The sequence below is a fragment of the Myotis daubentonii genome, chromosome 9 (genome assembly GCF_963259705.1).
Source record: "Myotis daubentonii chromosome 9, mMyoDau2.1, whole genome shotgun sequence".
Lineage (NCBI taxonomy): Eukaryota > Metazoa > Chordata > Mammalia > Chiroptera > Vespertilionidae > Myotis > Myotis daubentonii.
This window is the reverse complement of record NC_081848.1, coordinates 49,829,263-49,851,359: the sequence shown is the minus strand read 5'-3', so window position 1 is coordinate 49,851,359 and position 22,097 is coordinate 49,829,263. Positions and strand designations below refer to the sequence as shown.

The 22,097-nt window shown below is 41.5% G+C and overlaps 1 protein-coding gene across 7 annotated transcripts; it reads left to right on the top strand.

The window, feature by feature from the left end:
- Positions 1 to 15,605: 15,605 nt before the first annotated feature.
- ZBED5 (zinc finger BED-type containing 5) lies at positions 15,606 to 21,266 on the top strand. Of its 7 annotated transcripts, none has more exons than XM_059708901.1 (3): positions 15,606 to 16,247; positions 17,815 to 17,930; positions 18,980 to 21,266. In XM_059708901.1, exon 3 carries the CDS (start codon positions 19,121 to 19,123, stop codon positions 21,197 to 21,199), a length of 2,079 nt encoding a protein of 692 aa, XP_059564884.1. In that variant the 5' UTR covers positions 15,606 to 16,247; positions 17,815 to 17,930; positions 18,980 to 19,120; the 3' UTR covers positions 21,200 to 21,266. The 7 variants fall into 7 exon arrangements, with proteins under 7 accessions (XP_059564884.1, XP_059564885.1, XP_059564886.1 ...); XM_059708902.1 differs by having other exon boundaries at positions 18,948 to 21,266; XM_059708903.1 differs by having other exon boundaries at positions 15,606 to 16,604.
- Positions 21,267 to 22,097: the final 831 nt, after the last annotated feature.

The window sequence follows — 22,097 nt, the reverse complement described above, 5'->3', positions numbered from 1 at the left end:
GGAGGCCTCAGGCCTGGTCAAGGGGCCGATCCGGTGATTGGTGATCGGAGGGTGATGGGGGTCAACACCTGAGGGCTCCCAGTATGTGAGAGGGGGCAGGCTGGGCTGAGGGACACTCCCCCCACACACACACACACACACACAGTGCACGAATTTCGTGCACCGGGCCCCTAGTATATAATAAAAGGCTAATATGCAAATTGACCAAACAGCGAAACAACCAGTCACTATAACAAGCACTGACCACCAGGGGGCAGACGCTCAACACTGGAGCTGCCCCCTGGTGATCAGTGCACTCCCACAGAGGGAGCACCTCTCAGCCAGAAGCTGGGCTCATGGCTGGCAAGCGCTGCGGCAGGGGCGGGAGCCTCTCCCACCTCCACAGCAACACTAAGGATGTCCAACTGCAGCGCTGAAGGTGTCCGACTGCCGGCTTAGGCCTGCTCCTAAGCTGGCAGTTGGACATCCCCCCAGGGTTCCCAGACTGCAAGAGGACACAGATTGGGCTGAGGGACCTCTAGTATATTACAAAAGATTGACTGTAGAAGCAGATGTGGGAATCTGTCTTCTATTAAGCAGTTATTAAAGGGCTCTAGCCAGTTTGACTCAGTGGATAGAGTGTCGGCCTGCGGACCAGAGGGTCCTGGGTTAGATTCTAGTCAAGAGCATGTACCTCAGTTGCAGGCTTCTCCCTGGCCCGGGCCCTGGTTGGAGTACATGCAGGAGGCAACCAATCAATGTATTTCTTTCACATCAATTATTTCTCTGTGTCTCTCCCTCTCCTGCCCACTCTCTCTAAAGATCAATGGAAAAAATATCCTTGGGTGAGGATTTAAAAAGAAAGAAGAAAGAAGAAAGAAAGAAAGAAAGAAAGAAAGAAAGAAAGAAAGAAAGAAAGAAAGAAAGAAAGAAAGAAGTTGTTAAAGATATTTGTAAAAAATGTAAAACAATGCTACTCTTCTAAATTTTTTTTGAAAAACACCATAATTTTTAATGAAATGTCATTTACATTAACATGTTATGGATTTGTATTTTAAAACATAAATATGTTTTCATTTCTCTAATTTTAATTTCTAACACAGAATCTATCAATAGATAGCCCTCACACACAAAAGCTCTTTGAAATCCTTAGTTATTTCTAAAAGTATAAATTGGTCCTGACACCAAAATTCTGGAGAAATATGTGTATTCTGGAGAAAGTGCTGTATTTACTTTCACATTTGCTATAGTTGGTTTCTACCTTCCAGAGTAAAAAAAGAAGATGGGGAGTGGGAAAAGGAACACTGGTAGTGTCCCAACTGCAACCAAAAATGGGAAGGAGGAAGACGCACCACAGGGTGTCATGAGGGTAAATCTCATACTTTTCATGAGGCTAAAGTCCTGAGGGAACATGGATACCACTGCGATACATCAGTAATGGCTAGAAGTGACAGTTTGAGAGCAGGTTTGGGGAAGCAAATGAATGGGTTTCCATATAACTCATTCATAACTGGGGTTGCTGGTCTGGTCCCGTACATATTTGAGAAAAGTGGGAGGATCAAATAAATAACCTGTAATGAAAAGAAAAGAAAAACATCTGATTTCACTTTGACTCCCCCCCTCTTAGGCAAGCATACTATGAGTTTGTACACTGGAACAGGCAGTTTCTTCTTCTAGGAATTACAAGGTCGGGCCAGGGCCCTGGCCTGGTTGTAAAGATGAGGAATTGGTGATATGCAGGGTTTCAAGGCACAGGCAAAGCCTCAAAACAAGCATTCAGATTCTCACAGATGATCATGGTTAAGCATTCAGTCGTGTATTTAATCAGCAAGAGCTAAGTGTATTCACCAAGACTTGGTGCATTTACCACTAAGAAAAGGTTTTTAAAGTAAACTTTAAATATAAATGGATCTGCTACAAAATCCCCTCTCTTTCAGACTGGCATACATTTTCTTTTCCTTTTAGAAGTGACTTCTTATTCTCAGTCTAGTGAAGAAATTATTACTAAATCAGTAATAAGGTAGTTCAGTAAATTGATGTTTCAATAATTCTGAGAACACAAAAAATCGTTCTAGTAAAATTATCAGGGAAATGACTTCACTTTCCAAAATATCCAATGTAGTTGTCTGAACACTTATAAAATTAACTGCTTTTTCTATCTCTATTCTGGTGACTTGATTTGACATTTTTAAAAGCACATTATTGATGGAGTTATGAGTCCTGAAAGAACTAGAAAAAATGGCTCACTCTGTCATTCATTCACTCAGACATCTGGAGGTGAGACTGAAAGTTCCAAACCTCTAATCACACTATTGGTTCCCCTGGCAACTAGCACAATCCATAGTTGCTTTCCAAATGTCACCTGATTAACATAAACTCAGATGTGGTTGAAAGGGTTTTGTTATATATTAAGACATCTTTATTGCTCTTATCATTTAGGAAATTCTAAGAGGTCCAAAAGCTCTGTGCAGGAAATGAAGATGAAAATCAAATACATATCTTACATTATAAGTCACAATATCACAGCAGGTCACACATGAAAATCTATTCCAACACTCCCACCTACTTTGCCTTTGGAATCTTTCCATATACTATGCGATGGAAGTTCTGGCACCAAATTTCAATGAATGTAGGCTATCACTGAATCCAGAATTTAGTCATCCACACTAAATGAGTCATCCACTAATTTTTAACTTTAGCTAAAACATTAAATCCAGAATTTCTGGTAAGTATACCCATATCAATATATTAATCCTGATACAAAACTATAGTCTGTGCTTTTTGAACTAACACTCTACAAACTATCCTCACACATATTTCCTGGGTTTCTACTTATATGAATTATCAAATTCCTGCAGTTATTTTGAAATATAATCAGTTTTCTTCCCAGGTCAGAATCTTCATTTGTCCTTCTTAAGCATCCTATAATAAAAGGGTAATATGCAAATTGACCCTAATAGCAGAATGACCAGTAGCTATGATGTGCACTGACCACCAGGGAGCAGATGCTCAATGCAGGAGCTGCCCCCCTGGTGGTCATTGCGCTCCCACAGGGGGAGCTCTGCTCAGCCACAAGCTGGGCTGATGGCTGTGCGAGAGCCCAGCAGCGTTGGTGGGAGCCTCTTCCGCCTCCTCGGCAGCACTAAGGGTGTCTGACTGTGGCTTAAGCTGGCAGGTGGACATCCCCCGAGGGGTCCCGGCCTGCAAGAGGGCCCAGGCTGGGCTGAAGGATCTCCCCTTGAGTGCACAAATTTTCATGCACTGGGCCTCTAGTGCTAAGATATGATTCTAGTTTAGGTCTAGAATAGGAAATAAAGGACAGTTAATATGGGTCTTGAAGAGAATATGCATCCCCTTGTAAGCAACTGCCTTCAAATAAGGTGATTCAAGAAGGAAAGGTCAGTCTTCTCAGTCATAAGAGGAGGGGCTGCTTCTGCTCACTTAGAAAGGCCTGGACGTTTAGCTTCACCCAAGGCAATTCAAGTTTCTAAGTCCACCTGTTCCCAATGCCCTAGTTGTCACATAAACAATTTGATAATTTTGTAATCCACCCAGTCATATTTTTAATTAAGTTTGCCTTACAGCTATAAGAAATATAAGACTTTTTAATGGTTACCATAAAAGTTCCCTGATTGGCATGGCTCAGTGGTTGAGCATCGACCTATGAACTAGGAGGTCACGGTTCCATTCCAAGTCAGGGTACATGCCCAGAATTCGGGCTTGATTCCCAGTGGGGGCCATGCAGGAAGCAGCGATCAATGATTCTCATCCATCATGGATGTTTCTATCTCTCTCCCTCTCTCTCTTCCTCTCTGAGATCAATAAAAATATTTTTTTTTCAAAGTTCCCTGATTGTCTGAATGTGACTTGAGTTTAGACTTTAAAGTCTTAAGCTTGTCATTTTCTGTCAGTTTTCTAGCAGTCATAAGATATCATCCCACCCCACAGTTCTTGTCATCATTACCACCATAACGGTTAAATGCAACATCCACTTGGTCTCAAAGGCAACTACTTCAATGGGTATTTCTTCCCAAGCAATCACAGGTCACACTTTAATTAATCATGATCCCACTGTATGTTATAGATTGCCAGAATCCTGACAAGGAACTAAACACTCCATTCAGGGCCAAGGACATCAACAAACCAATTCCAGAACTCTATCTTTAAGAAATAAAAGGACTGCCCTAACCGGTTTGGCTCAGTGGATAGAGCGTGGGTCTGCGGACTGAAAGGTCCCAGGTTCGATTCCGGTCAAGGGCATGTACCTTGGTTGCGGGCACATCCCCAGTAGGGGGTGTGCAAGAGGCAGCTGATTGATGTTTCTCTCTCATCAATGTTTCTAACTCTCTAACCCTCTCCCTTCCTCTCTGTAAAAAGATCAATAAAATATATTTTTTTTTAAAAAAAGAAATAAAGAAATAAAAGGATTAAGTATAACATCTCCATAATTAAGCTATAAGAAATACAAGACTTTTTAATGGTTACCATAAAAGTTCCCTGATTGGCCGTAACTGGTTTGGCTCAGCAGATAGAGCATCAGTCTGAGGACTCAAGGGTCCCAGGTTCAATTCCGGTCAAGGTCATGTACCTTGGTTGCGGCACATCCCCAGTAGGGGGTGTGCAAGAGGCAGCTGATCGATGTTTCTCTCTCATCGATGTTTCTATCCCTCTCCCTTCTTCTCTATAAAAAAATCAATAAAATATATATTTTTTTAAAAAAAGTTCCCTGATTGGCATGGCTCAGTGGTTGAGCATCGACCTATGAACTAGGAGGTCACGGTATTAAGTATAACATCTCCATAATTAAGCTATAAGAAATACAAGACTTTTTAATGGTTACCATAAAAGTTCCCTGATTGGCATGGCTCAATGGTTGAGCATCGACCTATGAACTAGGAGGTCACGGTATTAAGTATAACATCTCCATAATTAAGCTATAAGAAATACAAGACTTTTTAATGGTTACCATAAAAGTTCCCTGATTGGCATGGCTCAGTGGTTGAGCATCGACCTGATTTCTGTAGCCTACTGAGCAGGGACTACAGCCGACCCTTGTTATGTTAGAGTCTAGTGCAGTAATTCTCAACCTTGGCTGCACATTAGAATCACTTGGGAATCTTTTTAAAAATCCTGATTTCTGCGCCTTATCCTCTGGTCTAGTGAGAAGAAGAAACCAAACCAGGTATTTCAGCAGAGGGAAATTGGTTACACCATGTTAAAGGGCTGAAAAAGCAAAAAGTAAATGTTGAGGTCACCTAGAAATAATAACTTCAGGAAGCAACTACCACCTCTAGGGCTGGAGGAACAGCAAGAGGAGAACAAGCTAACCCAAACCTAGACTCTCAGAACAGAGACCCAGTAGAGCGAGGGCTCAATCTTCCAAGGAGGTTAGGACCAGCTGCTGCTGCTGCTAGTCTCTAAAGCAAGCATGTCAAACTCAAAGGCTAACACGAGCCAAATAAACAAGGTTTAAGTTTATGTGGGCTACAGAAAAACAAAAGCTTCAATTTTCATAGAAACATGGGTTTATTTTGATAGAGACATGCTGAACACAAAGGGCTGAAATAAATGAGTAATCGTTAACATAAAATATTAGAACATTTTAATAAAAAGTAATATTTTTTATTGAATATTAACTTACCAGACACTGAATAACACACAAATTAATAAGCGTAACGCAAATACACCTATTTTTCTTGTTCTCCAAAAGTGAAATACTTCCTGTTGCACACACCAAACAAGTCAGTACAAGACTAATGATGTGGCAATCGGCTGCTAAAATATTCACTGCTAGTATTAGTGGGGAGAAATGGTGCGCCTGCGCATAGGTGCATAAGGGAAATGAATGCAACACGATTATAGTCATCAGTCATTAGCGAACGTTCTAGTTTGTTATTTTTTTTAAATATATTTTATTGGTTTTTTTACAGAGAGGAAGGGAGAGGGATAGAGAGTTAGAAACATCAATTAGAGAGAAACATCGATCAGCTGCCTCCTGGGGATGTGCCCGTAACCAAGTTATATGCCCTTGACCGGAATTGAACCTGGGACCCTTGAGTCCGCAGGCCCTCGCTCTATCCACTGAGCCAAACTGGTTAGGGCTGTAGTTCGTTATTAATAATTATGTGTAACAGGATATTGTAAAATTTAAGTTATGAAATTTTTATTAGAACATTTCTTACATACCGTTACGTTGGCTGGGCCGCAGAAATATTCCTTGTGGGCCCCATGTGGCCCACAGGCCGCGAGTTTGACATGCTTGCTCTAAAGGACACAATGGGGCTGTTTCCAGTAGTGCTGAAAGAAGCTGGAGGCTGGAACCAGCTGCGCTGGGGTGAAGTTCCCCTGCAGGTAAACTGCCCCCTGCCAGCAACACTAACCAGCACAGCAAGAACGGGAAATAGGTTCTCCCCTCCTCCTGCTTTCCAATCTCCCTCTAGTGCCCCCTATTGGCAGAAGCAAGCTGACAAGAGTCTGGAAAACATTTTGTAGAGAGCTAACCCCACAATCCCTAGAGTACAGAGAAGAATTTGGAGCTAAGAGACAATAGGTAAATGATTGGCATAGAGCAGTGATGGCGAACCTATGACACGTGTGTCAGAGGTGACACGCGAACTCATTTTTTTGGTTGATTTTTCTTTGTTAAATGGCATTTAAATATATAAAATAAATATCAAAAATATAAATCTTTGTTTTACTATGCTTGCAAATATCAAAAAATTTCTATATGTGACACGGCACCAGAGTTAAGTTAGGGTTTTTCAAAATGCTGACACGCCGAGCTCAAAAGGTTCGCCATCATAGAGGGTGTTTATGTCCAGTGTTTCTCTTTGACTAAGAGGGGTTTATCCCAGGAAGATTAGAGTAACTTGAAAATCAAGTAAAACAGCGATTTTCAACCTTTTTCATCTCATGGCACACATAAACTAATTACTAATTCTTTGGCACACCAAAAATATATTTTTTGCCAAATAGATATAATTCTGATTCATTCACATTGGACTGCTATTGCTGTCATTTTTTTATTTGACACCCTAAGGGAAAAGAGGTCAGTGCTCCTGACTAAATAGCTAATGCATGTTTTAAAAATTTTTTGTGGCATACCAGTTGAAAATTTTGAAGTAGGACATAGTTTTTCATAGATTATTAGGCTTACAATTTTTTAAATTTCAAGTGTAAGGTCTTAATAGTTTGGCTATTTGTGGAAAGATTGATAAACTTATAAAAAGACACTTAACCTTATTAATCAAGAAAATGCTAACTACGGTGAGAGTTTTAAATCTATCAAATTGCAAATTTTAGACTGACAAATATACAAAATAATGTTGGCACAGATATGAGAGATAGGCTCTCTCATGTGCTATTTTATGGAAGCTGCTTCCTGCATGCCCCCCACTGGGGATCAAGCCCGAAACCCAGGCATATGCCCTGACTGGGAATTGAACAATGACTTCCTGGTTCATAGGTCGACACTCAACTACTGAGTCACACTGGTCAGGCTAGAACTTGAATTCTTGATATAAATATAATTTCTGCCCTCCACCCACTGGTACAGGCTTTGCCAGGCACAATTTAACACATATTCTTTACAGCTTAAAATTTAAGCCAATGTTTCCACATAAGGAATCTAACCCACAGAAGTATACCCACAGATGCACGAAGATATATACACAGGATTTTTATTGTAGCATTGTTTCTACAAGGAAGATTTCTTCAAGGCATATAGATAAGGGCTAAACATGCTGCAGAATAATTTATAAAATATGTATATCAAATAATTATATACATGTGGATGTGTACATTATATATAGATATGTACATATATGTATATACAAAAAGCATTAACTGTGATTACCTTTGGTGAGTGAGGGAATGGGAGGGATGGAAGGAGATAAAATGAGATCATACTTATTTTTTTGTTCAATTCAGCACATAAAAATTATATTAAGAATAATTTCTTGTGAAATGTTTGTAACTACGATTTTTTAAAAGAATATATGCTTCTTGGGAGGCACTCAAAGCTTCTCAGAGAAATGATACTGCATAAATCCAAGACACTGGTATTACCATTGTTGTTACTATCAGCATCCTCACCCTTCACAACTATAACACCGATATGCCTTTCATCAGAGAAATTTAAACAAGATTTACAAATAGAGGCTCAATTATTCACAGAACACGCCTTTGAAGCAAGGCTATAATTCCAAAATACAGACATAATAAATGACTTGCCCAGATTTTCAAACAAGTCAGGAAATGATCCAGGGCCAGGATTCCACTCTTGTACAAATAAATGTGTACGTACTGGCTCTCAGCACAGCACCATAAATAACCCTATCCCTGGCATTTCAGTCTCTCCCCAAGTAATTGAGTGTTTAAATGATGTGCAAACCTTCACTGTGGCTTTAAAAATTGTCTATGTCTGGCATTCTTTTTAAAGGAATAGCTTTTAAAAGTTTAACATTAACCTTCCTAGGAAAGTCAGAGAATAATACTAGTTTTCACCTTCTATAAAAGGACAACCCTAAAAGAATATTGTGCTTTTCGAAATAATAGCTCTGATCATACTATTTAGCCTAAGATCATTAACTTAGTAGGAGTATTCTAAAATGCATTATCCTAATTATGAAAACTTCCTAAAGAAAAGACACAGATCAACTTCCCTAACCTCAGCTTCCTTATTTGTAAAATAACAGGGAGGTATTCTTATTCCTCCCTGCTTAACTAATTGAATTGTCTTGAGGCTCAAATAAAAGATTGAAGGTGTTCTATAAAGTCTGAAGTTCCAAGTAAAATATTATGTATGTATGAAGCCTGAATTCTTTTATTAAAATATATTTTTATTGATTTCAGAGAGGAAGAGAGAGAGAGAACTTCAATGATGAGAGACAATCACTGATCAGTTACCTCCTGCATGCCCTCCACTGCAGATCAAACCAGCACCCCAGGCATATGCCCTGACTGGAATCAAACTGTGACCTCCTGGTTCATAGGTCAATGCTCAACCACTGGGCCACACTGGCCGGGCTGGAACCTGAATTCTTTATACAAGTATAATCCCTGCCTCCCACCCATCCCAATGTGAGAAAACATCTGATTTGCCAAATTCAAGGCCTCTCAATTAGGAGCCTTTTTTTTTTCTAGACCAACAGGTCTCAACTGCAGTGTCTAGAAAAGGAGTGTGTGGCATTTATTTGTGTAATATGTCACAATTTAAAGTGACAGTGTCTTAGGCCTTTTATAAAGAGGACTAGAGGCCCAGTGCACGAAATTCATACACTCAGTGGGGGTGTCCCTCAGCCTGGCCTGCACACTCTCGCAGTCCGGGAGCCCTCAGGGGATGTCCGACTGACGGCTTAGGCCCACTCCCCACCCGCTCCTTGTGGGGAGCGGACCTAAGCCGGCAGTCGGACATCCTTAGCACTGCCACAGAGGCAGGAGAGACTTCTGCCACCACTGCTGTGTTCGCCAGCCATGAGCCCAGCTTCTGGCTGAGCAGTGCTGCCCCTGTAGGAGCGCACTGGCCACCAGGGGGCAGCTCCTGCTTGAGCATCTGCCCCCTGGTGGTCAGTGCACATTATAGCGACTGGTCATTCAGCCATTTGGTCAATTTGCATATTAGCCTTTTATTATATAGTATTATGCTAGAATGTTACACAGTGCAATGGCTGCCACAGTCCTTTTCTGAGTGGACTGCCCTATCCTTCAGCTTCTGCTTCTCACATAATCTTTCCTTAACCACAGCCAGAGCTGAATTAAAAGGTGGGTAATTGGGCAGTTGACCAATCATTAATCTGTAGAAACTATAGGGCACTAAAATATCACTCAAATAATTAGTAACTATAGAAACAATTAAGGTTTCCACAGGCAAATTCTTACACAGTTGGGAGAATATAAATTTGCCCCTGCTTGAAATACTGTACAGCAAAATAGAAACTAAAAACAATATTATTAATCTAACAGCTATTAGATACCTATTACATACCAGTCCCTATAGCACGTGCTTTACCTATAAGATTCCATTTAAACCAAGATATTATTGTATATTATTATTTTCAAACCTATTTTTCTGATGAGGAGGTTGAGATGTGCCCAAGACTGCACAAGAAGCAAACGATAGAGGTGCAATTTGAAACCAATCTTCCTCCAGGATCTGTACTCACTATACCTCACAGCCTTCCCCAAGTCTAGCTAAGCCTGTCATAGGTTTTTGTGTCTTGCATTTATATAGGAACAATTAGACAAAATTCATCAGGCAGGCTAAATCGGAAACCAAATAATTCATGGATAGTGCTGTTGGCCAGAAATCAGTGATCCATTTTAGAGTACAAATTTCAAACCTTTCAATGAGTTTTCAAATAATGTGCCTGATTCAGAAAAATTGCAAAAGAAAAGTGAAAAGAGAATAGAAACTATAAAAAAGTGAAATATATTGCCAAAATTTTTCAAAATATTGACACTGCTTAGGCATCTGTCTATAATATTAATTGAAAGTAAAGTTTTTCATTGTCTCATCAAATAATTGTTGAACAAAAATTTAAAGAACATTTTTGAAAGTGCAGCAGTGAAAACTCAATTGTAAATAACAGATTTAACTCTAGCTAATTTAAACAGAGAGGTTTTACAAGGAGGAATTAGGAATTTATAAAATCACTAGAAGGGTTAGTGGAACAGAGTTGATGCTGCACTTCCAGGAACAACTTCCAGACAATACTGTAGAACTGATTCAACATGGGTACCATGCTTATCACACTTATGGAGCTGGGGAATTAGGAAGCCATCTCCATAGCTACTGACTCTGCCATAATCTGAATCATTAAACTAGAGGCCCTGTTCCCTGTCTTTCATCACCATGAAATTAAGAAACTGAAAAATGCTGGGACCTCGGCTCAAGCTGTCTCAGAAAAACCAACATCTGACAACAGAAATGACAAAAATACAGTGTCTACCTCAGAATGCTCACTTTTACCTTCCATATCTCACTAAGGTACATCTGTTTTATAGAAACTAGGCTTCATGAATCCAAGCTAAAGGGGCTTCTGGGAAATGTAGTCTTTAGGTTTCCAGACTCAAGCAATAAAACTTGAGTATATCAATCTATGATGTCAGCTACATCAGACACCAAATTATTAGAGCCAGCCCAGAGCACCACCCATCTGGTTCCACCCTGGGACATAAAGACAGCCCACCCAAATGTTGGCCAGTGGTAGCTGACCTAATGAAAAAACATTTCTTGGAGCCAGATTTCTCTCAGGATTTTGGGATTGGGACACTGAAGAATTGAGTCAATAGACAGAGGGCTTTTTAGATTTTAGGTTAAGTAGATTTGAGTTGGAATGATGACTAGTTGTGTGTGAACAAATAGCATTATACACATATTCGTTGAGAAATATGAAGGTAAATACCAAAAGAAATGACATATGTTAAAATTTTGAAGAAGGGGCCAAGGAATTTCTTTTGTTGTTTATAATCATTTTGCTATTTGAACTTTTTAGCTTTATGCTTGTATTGTTAGGATTAAAAATTAAATTAATAACTAAACAACCAAATGAATGCCCCAAACGTGGGCCTTTAAGCCAGAACCACTAACTTACACATCACAGCACCACTAGCTGAAGGGAGGGAGCTCCAGACAATCTAGTCCTTACTTGCCTCACTTCCCACCTAGCACCTCCACTGTTTTAAAGTTGGGGAGAGGGGGAATTTTATATCCAAACCAGTTTCTGAGAACTTTGAACGCCGAGCCAAGGAGTTGATCACTCCAGCAATGGGGATAGCTGTAAGTAAAGGAATAACTTTAATGTAAGCAGAATGCTTGCTTAACTGTGTACAAGACAAATTTAAAAGAGATTGACGGCAGACAGGAGATTGGTTAGAAGATTAAAAATAGGATCCTGAACTAAGTTGATGACAATGGAATTGGAGAGAAAAGGTTGGACAAAGAGATATAACAATGGAGTAAATTTAGTATCTTCCAATTTTCCAGAACCCTTTCTTTTAGGGACTACCCCCTCGCCCAGTCTATGAGATTTTGGTGGTGAATTAGGATAAACTCATGTTCTCAAAACTAAAGAAGATACATGTTCCAGAGTGGCCAGTGTTCTTCCATGGACAGTGTTTTGATTCACAGACATAACACAAAGTGAATCAAGACCTTTCTGGAAACCTTTCTCCCAATGCTACTGGGGAAGATGCTCTCCTTCGCCATAAATTTTGGGATGCCAGAGTTCATCATGCTGCCATGCAGAGAGGTCCTATCAAAACAGAGTCACACAGAGCTCCGATAACATCGTTTGAACCACTGAATCCCTCCAAACCTGTACAGATCAATTTTTTGGTAATGTCAGCCAAAAAGTTAATTTTCTTGCTTATGGATTGGATTTCTGTCATTTGCAACCGAAAGAGGGTTTATTAATAAAGTCAAAGATGGCTTAATTTACATATCAACAAAAATTTACAGTGTATCTACCAAATGAATAATTTAACATCAAGTACAATGGGAGATAAAAAGGAATTTTAAGGCATGCCGCATATACCTTGGGATTTATTCCAACTTTGTCACCAATTACCAATATGACATCAGCATTGTGATAGCTCTGGGATTCATTCTTTTCTTCCTTTAAAGTGTGGGAACAGGGCAGACTGGTGTGGTTCAGTGGTTGAGCGTCAACCTATGAACCAAAAGGTCATGGTTCGATTCCCGGCCAGGGCACATGCTTGGGTTGCAGGCTTGATCCACAGTAGGGGCATGCAGGAGACAGCCGATCAATGATTCTCCCTCACCATTGATGTTTCTATCTCTCTCTCCCTCTCCCTTCCTCTCTGAAATCAGTAAAAATACTTTTTTTTTTAAAAAAAAGGACTTTCTGCCCCGCTCAGGGGACCTAGTGTGCACAGCAGATGGCCTCCAGCTGTTAGCTCACTTTTGGTCTGCCTCAGCTGCAGTCCTGTCCCTCCCAGGGCCCACAGATGCTAACCAGCAAAGGGAGGAGTATAAAGGCTGGGTGGCAGTGGGACACGCTGACCTACAATACTAGGTCCAGAGCTCCCTGTCTCATCATCTGCTTCTGGCAAACCTAATTGCACCCCAAATGAACTCATGCAACCAACATGAACAGAATTACCATCTCAGACCTCTTACAACTAACTGAAGTTGCAAATGTGAAATATCAGTCAAAATTCTTGTCACTGCTTCCAGTGATGATTTTACCTGAATCCCAGGAAATAAACCAAGTTCCTTTTTTATTTTTTATTCAGGGATATTTTTATTTATTACTCTTTATTGTTGATAGTATTACATATGTCCCCTTTTCCCCCCATTCACCTCTCTCAGCCTGCCCCCACCCTCTACCCCAGACCTTCATCACCCTATTATCTGTGTTCCTGGATTATGTATATACGCATACAAGTTCATTGGTTGATCTCTTCCCACCTGCCCACTCTCCCCTGCCTTCCCTCTGAGGTTTGACATTCTGTTCAGTGCTTCTATATTTTTGGATCTATTTTTGTTCATTAGATTCCACATATGAGTGAGATCATGTAATACTTATCCTTCTCGGGCTTATTTGCTTAGCATAATGCTCTCCCAGTCTTTCCATGCTGTTGCAAATGGTTAAGAGTTCTTTCTTTTTTACAGCTGTGTAGTATTCCGTTGTTTAGATGTACCAGGTTTGTGTGTGTGTGTATATATATATATATATATATATATATATATATATATATATATATATATTCATTCTTATTGATTTCGGAGAGAGGAAGGGAGAGGGAAATAGAAACATCAATGAAGAGAGAGAATCATTGACCAGCTGCCTCCTGCACGCCCCCATTCTGTCAGGCATGTGCCTTTGACTAGAATCAAACCCGGGACCCTTCAGTCCGCAGGCTGACACTCTATCCACTGAGCCAAACCAGCTAGGGCTACATGTACCACTTTTTAATCCACTCATCTGCTGATGGGCATTTAGGCTGTTTCCAAATCTTAGCTATTGTAAATTGCGCTGCTATGAACATAGGGGTACACATATTCTGTCAAGTACCTTTTTAATGGCCTACCTGCTTAGCCAAAATATTATTGTTGCCTTATCCACAATAGTTTTCTACCTAAGTTTGTATGCACACACCCCACCCAGACACACATGGCTTGAAGTTCCCACAACCAGCACTGCAACTAATCTAGGTAGGTTCTATCACCAATTACCTTTGGGAACCTGGGCAAGTTATCTACCAGTCTGTGCCCTATTTCCTTATCTGTAAAATAGGGATAATTATCTGATAGGATTGTTGTGATGAGTAAATGAGCTATTACATTAAAATGTGTGTAGAAGAGCCCTGGCCTGTGTGGCTCAGTTAGTTGGGTATTGTCCTGTGCACCAAAGGGTTGCCAGTTCAACCCAGGTCAGGCCACACGCCCCAGTTGCCGATTCCTGGTAGGGATCCTGCAGGAGGCAGCCAATTGATGCTTCCTTCTCACATTGATGTTTCTCTCTCTCTCTCTCTCTCTCTCTCTCTCTCTCTCTCTCTCTCTCTCCCTGCCTCTCTGAAATATACAAACATTTAGGACCAGCCTGGCCAGTATGGCTGTGGTTGAGCTGGACCTATGAACCAGGTCACCCTTGGATTACAGTCAGGGCTCATGCCCGGGTTGTGAGCTTGACCCCCATTGGGGGTCATGCAGAAGCAGCCCATCCGTGATTCTCTGACCTACGATTCTCTCTCATCATTGATAATCCTCTCCCTCTCCCTCTCCCTTCCTCTCTCTGAAATAAATAAAAACATTTTTAAAAAATTTAGGAATGTTTGCTATTACCAATCCTAGGAAATCATCTATGCAGCAGTCCTGAAAATTGTGGTCAGTTAAGGGTTAAGCTTTTTCCCCCAATGCCTTTGATATGTATTCACTTATCAAAGGGGCATTTTTAAGAAAAATAAAAACTGCCCTGGCTTTTGACTACCAGTTGGGTACTTGCTGCCATTGGTGCAGTGCCTGAAAACATGATCCAATTTTCATTTAGCTATTTCTGCGGGGCCTCGAAAAGCTAAAATATTGCCAACATTGGGACCTATAGTTTAATGCACTAAAACAATCCTCCCCTAAGAAATGTAAATATTTCAAAGTGCCGGTTTGAAAAACCGACTCCACGGATCTCACACAAAATGAAAATACACAACCCGCCGGCTTCTGCGATGCTGTTTTTAACGAGGGAGGGAGTGGGGCTGCGGTTAAAAACCCGAACGCTGGGGCCAGCAACCAGTGCCAGAGACTGGCCGGTGGGTGCGGGCGGCGGGCGCTCCTGGGGGAGGGGTGCCGCTGGCGAGAGATGCCAGGACAGCAGGCGACTCTCTCATCTTTCCCGTGGGCACCGCGGGGACGCCGCTGCCCCTGACCGCTCCTACGGGCGCCTCTCCGGCCCCACTGGGGTGACCACCCAAGAGCTCCGGTGGGAGGAGCGCCCCGAAGGCTGAGCTCTCGGCCGGGGCCAGCTGGGGCCCCGGACACGCCAGCATCGGGAAGGCGGGGAAGCGGGGGGGAGGCGGGGGAGGCAAAGGGCGTTTCCGACCCAAACTCCAGTGGGAAAATCAGGAAAAGAGGAGGCGGTGGCGCAACTGGAGCCTGGGGTGCGGCTCGGAGAACAAAGAGGCCGTGGTCGCCCAGAGGCGCTCCGCTCCTCCGCGCGCACCTCGCGGCCGGAGAACGCTCTCCGGTCCCCGCCGCCCGGGCGGGGCGCCAGAGCTAAGAGCCGGAGGATTCTCCAATCCCGCCGGGCCCTGCAGCACCCCGGGCTCCGTCGGGCAGCACCAGGCATCCGCGTGCTAAACGAGCGTCCGGGCTGACTCGGGCCCTGGAAGTTTGAAAACCACCGGCCCACGCCTGACAGCGCCTCGACCTCACGGCGCCAACGCGCCCAGCACCGCGGCGGCCGCTTGGCCACGCCCACCGCGCCGGGTCCTTTCCCTTAGTCCCGCCCCACCGCTCAGCGCGAATTGGTGGCGAGGAGCAACGGTGGCGCTGATTGGTTGGCGGAGGAGTCGCTCGTGGAGACCGTGATTCGAGGCGCTCCAGGGTGCTAAATTTATCTTCTGAAGAGCGACCACGCCAACCGCGAGCCGGATCTCTGTGGAGGTGGCCTAGGCGCTGTCCCCGAACTGAGAGCATCACCCTGCCCCCGAGTCCTTCTCCCCGGTTTTATTTTTCATTTCCCCCCTCTCGCCTCCTCCCCCCCAGTCCGCGACGGCTGGCTCTTGACCCTGTCCAGGCCTCGGTGAAGGTGAGGACCCGCGCGGCCGCGGCGGCTGGTGGTGCGCTCTGAAATGGCCGCCGCCTGGAGCTGTCTGTCCAAAATGGCGGCCGCGGGCTCGCTGGGACGGCGGCGCTGCCCTGCAGCCTGGCCGCACTAGACCATGCTCTCCATCTCCGACGGAGGCGAAGTAGAAAGCTAGTGTGGGGTGCTCAGACGCGTACATGTGGTGGTTAGCCGAGGCGGCCGTCCGGGGACGCGAGAGGAGATTTGTGTCGGCGAGGGTGGGCCCCGACCGGAAGCGAGCCCAAGTGTGGCGGTCGGCGAGCATCGCACGCCAGAGACGGGGAAGAGCCGAGGGTTGGCCGTCCCCGGCCACACATCGAGGTGACCGTTGCTGAAAGCATTTCGGTGCTGGAAGGGGTGTCCGTCCCCAGCGCCTGCCTAGGCTTTCTGAGTGTGCTGCACGCCTGGCGAGCCCTCTCGTCCCTGAGGGTATTGTCCAAACCCAGAGGGTGGAGGTAAAGGGGTTGTGCTACCTTTCAGCTTAACCGGAAGAAACAAGAAAAGTGAGGGAGCCGCCCTTTTCAGGGGGTGGAATAGAAACTTTGCTCTCTAGGGAGTCCAGACTTCGTCCTCGAGAGATGGGGGGACGCACCTCTGAAGGGGGGCTGAGGTCCTCTTTCCTGAAGACGGGCGTCCCACCCCGCTGTGCCCTCTGGCAGCTGAAGAGAGGAAAGGGATCCTAATCTTTTAGATCCACCAGCAGCTCCACGAAGCTCTCTGTTGCTCAATCCAAAGAGAGACTATGGGAAGGAAATCTGCTCTTTTTGCTCCCAAATAATGGAGAAGTGGGGCTTTCTGCTGCTGCCAGTTTTGAGATCCTCGACTTTCTGACAGTTGTAACCCATTACTCCCTGCGCCATCCAACTTCTGGTATCAGGTATTTTGGTGCTTAGAAAATTAAGGTTATTCAGGGACACACATGTAGGTCCTGCACTCAAACTTTTTGGGTTCTGTAAGTTCTTCACTTAAAAGGTGACTTCTCCGTGTCTATTTGTTCATCACCAAAGTGGCGTTATTGATAGTCCCTGACTCTCAGGTTTGTCGTAAGGATTAGATGAGTTCTGTAAGGGATTCAGCAATTACTGGCACAGTGTAAACAGTGATCACTCAGTATGCATCAGTAACCTTGGAGATTGGTTAATGAGGGGACAAGTGGTTATAGCAAAAAGGCATATTTCATGTAACACTTCCATGTATCGGTTGCTTCCATTTTAGATTACTCTTAGTGCTTAGTTTTAGAGACAATTAAAGTGTGGCTGTACTTTTAAAAGTTAGGTTTAGTTTTTGAACGTTTCAATGAAGTCACTGGATGGAAGAGCATCTCAAAACAATGAAATTACCAGGGTACTAACTAGGACAAAAATATTAGCGTATTTATTATAGGCATCTTACGTTTCAGTCCAAGGTCTGCATTGCATGAAGAATCATTTGCATTGCCAGGATCTAAAATAAATTGTAATGGATGGTCAACCTAGAGGTATGTAGTTAGTGCTGCCTTTACTGTCTCTAATTTTAATTTTTCTCATTCTAGGCTATTGGTTACTCCCCTTCCATCCCACCCCTTAATTTTATTCTTTTGAAGAGTCTACGTTTCAAGCTGCCAAGGTGGAGAATGTGATTCCAGAAGGGGAGTACTCCTCATTTCAGGTATCTTACCCTCTAGCTATTAATAGGAAAACCATTTGATTCAGGATCCCAGGATCTAACGTGAGAATACAAAGGTTACTCTGTAGCCAAGTCAAAGTGTAAATCAAAAGTAGCTGTATTTGGATTGACACTAAATTCTTCTATCTTATTAAGCTAGTAGTATTCTTTAGAGGTTGTAAAATTTGTGTTACCCTTGCTTTTAATTATGCTTTAAAATATATATAAGGAATAAACCTATTAAAATTACAGTTTATGTTTTTAGGTCTTGGTTAAGTTTTCATCTATAGTATAACAAGATGCAGAGTAATCAGTAAATAATACATTATTTTGAATGAATCAGTTTGGATAATATAAATACTTATGTAATTTTCAGTTCAGAGAAATAGTAGCTAACTTTTGGTCTACAGTTTATTTTTCAATTTCAACACACAGTATTTAGGATATAGCAGAATTCCATGTCTTGCAAAACTTGAACTGTTTGTGTGTTTTTAATACAGCTTAATAGTTATTAGCCCTGAAAGGAGCCTTCAGATATATAATAGTATCAACAATGAATGTATCTAATGGCAACAGGCATCAGAAAGCTAAAAGAGATTCCAAGATACCATGAAAAGGGGTTGGTAAATTATGCCTTATGCTGTTTTTGTAAGTAGAGATTTATTGAAATACAACTGTGCCCATTTTTTACATATTGTGTATAGCTGCTGCCATGCTACAACTACAGAATTGAGGGGTTGCAACAGAGTTCATATGGCTCATAAGTAAAAAATATTGATTATATTGCCCTTTACAGAAAAAGTTTGCCAACCCTTGCCATGGGACGTATTCTTCAAGTTCCTTTAAAAACATGCTTATCAATTCTATTATTTCTTAACCCAGTAGTTCCCAAATTGTGTTTTATAGAATATTCTCTTAAGTTAATAAGTGTTCTGAGAAAAAAGGTCAATGCTAACAATAGGTTTTTTTAATAGTTTATCTTAAGGTATAAGTTTAAGACTACTAAACTCATTTCTATAGCTTTTATTTTTATGTGATAATCTACCTTTAAGAAAAGGTGTGCCATACCTGAGAGCACCAGGAAATCGCATGAGAGATCACCTGATAGACGAACGTGTGATGCTCCATCTGCGCATTGATGCATAGGCAGCATTTACAAATTAACTGATGTGTTGCTATATATCATCTCTTTGATGATTGCTCATCTTCTATGTATCCTGTCTTATAATTTCAACAAATTTGTGATACTCAATGTTTATTCTAAACTAACCATGTTTTGTACCACAAATACATTGCCTATGGATCTATTGCCGAAACAAGGAAGTCTTAAACAAGAAGTAGAATCATTTTATCAAATTGTGTCTGAATCAAATGATCAAAAAGTTGGAATATTACAAAGTGAAGATGAACAATTGCAGCCATCAGTTTCTAAAAAATCAGAAGATGAGCTTTCCAGGGTTCAATTTATGTCCAATTCCAACAAAATAACATTTAGTAAGAAACCAAAAAGAAGAAAATATGATGAAAGTTATTTGTCTTTTGGATTTACTTACTTTGGAAATAGAGATGCACCTCATGCTCAGTGTGTGTTATGTAAGAAAATTTTATCAAATAGCTCTTTGGCCCCTAGTAAGCTTCGAAGACATTTGGAAACAAAACATGCTGCATTTAAAGACAAAGACATAAGCTTTTTCAAGCAACATCTTGATTCACCTGAAAATAACAAACCCCCACCACCTAAAATTGTCAATACAGATAATGAAAGTGCTACAGAGGCATCGTACAATGTAAGTTACCATATAGCCCTGAGTGGAGAGGCTCATACTGTTGGAGAATTGCTTATCAAACCTTGTGCAAAAGATGTCGTGATGCGGATGTTTGATGAACAATACAGTAAAAAAATAGATGCAGTGCAACTATCAAACAGTACCATTGCACGCCGAATTAAGGATCTAGCTGCTGACATTGAAGAAGAGCTTGTTTGTAGACTGAAAATTTGTGATGGGTTTTCGCTGCAGCTAGATGAATCAGCTGATGTTTCAGGACTTGCTGTGCTACTTGTGTTTGTTCGTTACCGGTTTAATAAGTCTATTGAGGAAGACCTACTGTTATGTGAATCTCTGCAAAGTAATGCTACTGGTAAAGAAATTTTCAACTGCATCAACAGTTTCATGCAGAAACATGAAATTGAATGGGGAAAATGTGTTGATATTTGTAGTGATGCTTCTAGAGCAATGGACGGGAAAATTGCTGAGGCTGTCGCCTTGATAAAATATGTGGCTCCAGAAAGTACCAGTAGTCACTGCCTATTATATAGACATGCACTAGCAGTTAAAATAATGCCTACATCTCTAAAAAATGTGCTAGATCAGGCAGTACAAATCATCAATTATATTAAAGCTCGACCACATCAATCCAGACTACTAAAAATTTTATGTGAAGAAATGGGTGCCCAGCACACAGCACTTCTTCTAAATACAGAGGTGAGGTGGCTTTCCCGAGGTAAAGTTCTTGTAAGACTTTTTGAGCTTCGTCGTGAACTATTGGTTTTCATGGATTCTGCTTTTCAACTGTCTGATTGTTTAACAAATTTATCTTGGCTCCTAAGACTTGCATATCTTGCAGATATTTTTACTAAATTAAATGAGGTTAATCTGTCAATGCAAGGAAAAAATGTGACAGTGTTTACAGTATTTGATAAAATGTCATCATTGTTAAGAAAATTGGCATTTTGGGCCTCATCTGTAGAAGAAGAAAACTTTGATTGTTTTCCTACACTAAGTGACTTTTTGACTGAAATTAATTCTACAGTTGATAAAGATATTTGCAGTGCCATTGTGCAGCACCTACGGGGTTTGCGCTCTACTCTGTTGAAATATTTTCCTGTAACAAATGACAATAATGCTTGGGTTAGAAATCCATTTACAGTATCTGTGAAACCAGCCTCATTAGTAGCACGGGACTATGAGAGCCTGATTGATTTAACATCTGATTCTCAAGTGAAACAAAATTTCAGTGAACTTTCCCTAAATGATTTTTGGAGTAGCCTAATTCAAGAGTACCCAAGTATTGCAACGCGTGCAGTTCGTGTACTTCTTCCTTTTGCTACAATGCACCTGTGTGAAACAGGGTTTTCATATTATGCTGCAACAAAAACGAAATACCGGAAAAGGCTTGATGCTGCACCTCACATGCGGATCCGACTTAGCAACATTACACCTAATATTAAACGGATATGTGATAAAAAGACACAAAAACACTGTTCTCATTAAAATCGAAGGGTTTTGCATGTCTCATGATAACCAAATATAAGATGAAAATAAAAGATGATTTACTTTATATCTGGCATTTTGGGATTTTAAATAAAATTATTCAAGTGTTTTATATTGCTTAGATTTTAAGAAAATGAAAAGAATCAAAAATTTAAATATGTATTATCAGTATTTCTTCACATAATTTCAAAGGGTCTCATGGTCATTATCTTGACTCACAAGATAAAGTCCCAATTCCTTAGCATAACATACCTCTTTAGAATCTAATCCTTACTAATCTTTCAAGCCATGTCTATCCTGCAACCCACCAGTCTTGTGGAATTTCTTGCCATTCCGTAAGCATCACACTGTTTCATGCTGTCAGGCCTCAAAAAACTATTCCTTCCCCTTCTTGCTTCCTGACTAATTCCTATTTGCTTTTCAGCACTATAACTTAATTTATCTTAGGTACTCTCATTCTCTACCTTTCTATTTTGGCCTTATTTTTTGTGTCTGTCTCAACTGTGACAGTTTGGTAGTCTCATGTTTCCCAGTTGGACTGAGCTCCTATTGGGTCTTATCCAGCTCTGTGTCTTCATTATTGGCAAAAGGACTTACTGAAGTGATGCTCAATAAAGGAAAGAACATTGAAGGTGAACAACAATAAATGGAATAGGGTGTGGTGGATTATATGTGTATATTCTGCATATTTACAGAATGCTACCCTTTGTGATTTTTAGCTCAATTTTTCTGTTACCTAGAATTCAGTATGGCTGTTAGGCAAAAGTCACTAAGAATGTCATGGCTCTGGTTTAAGCTGGACTCTTGGGGAAGATGGGAGGAAGTATAAAGAAGCCTATCAATTTATTCTTAGAATAGTATGAAAAATTTCTGACATTCCTGTCTCTAGGCTTCTCTT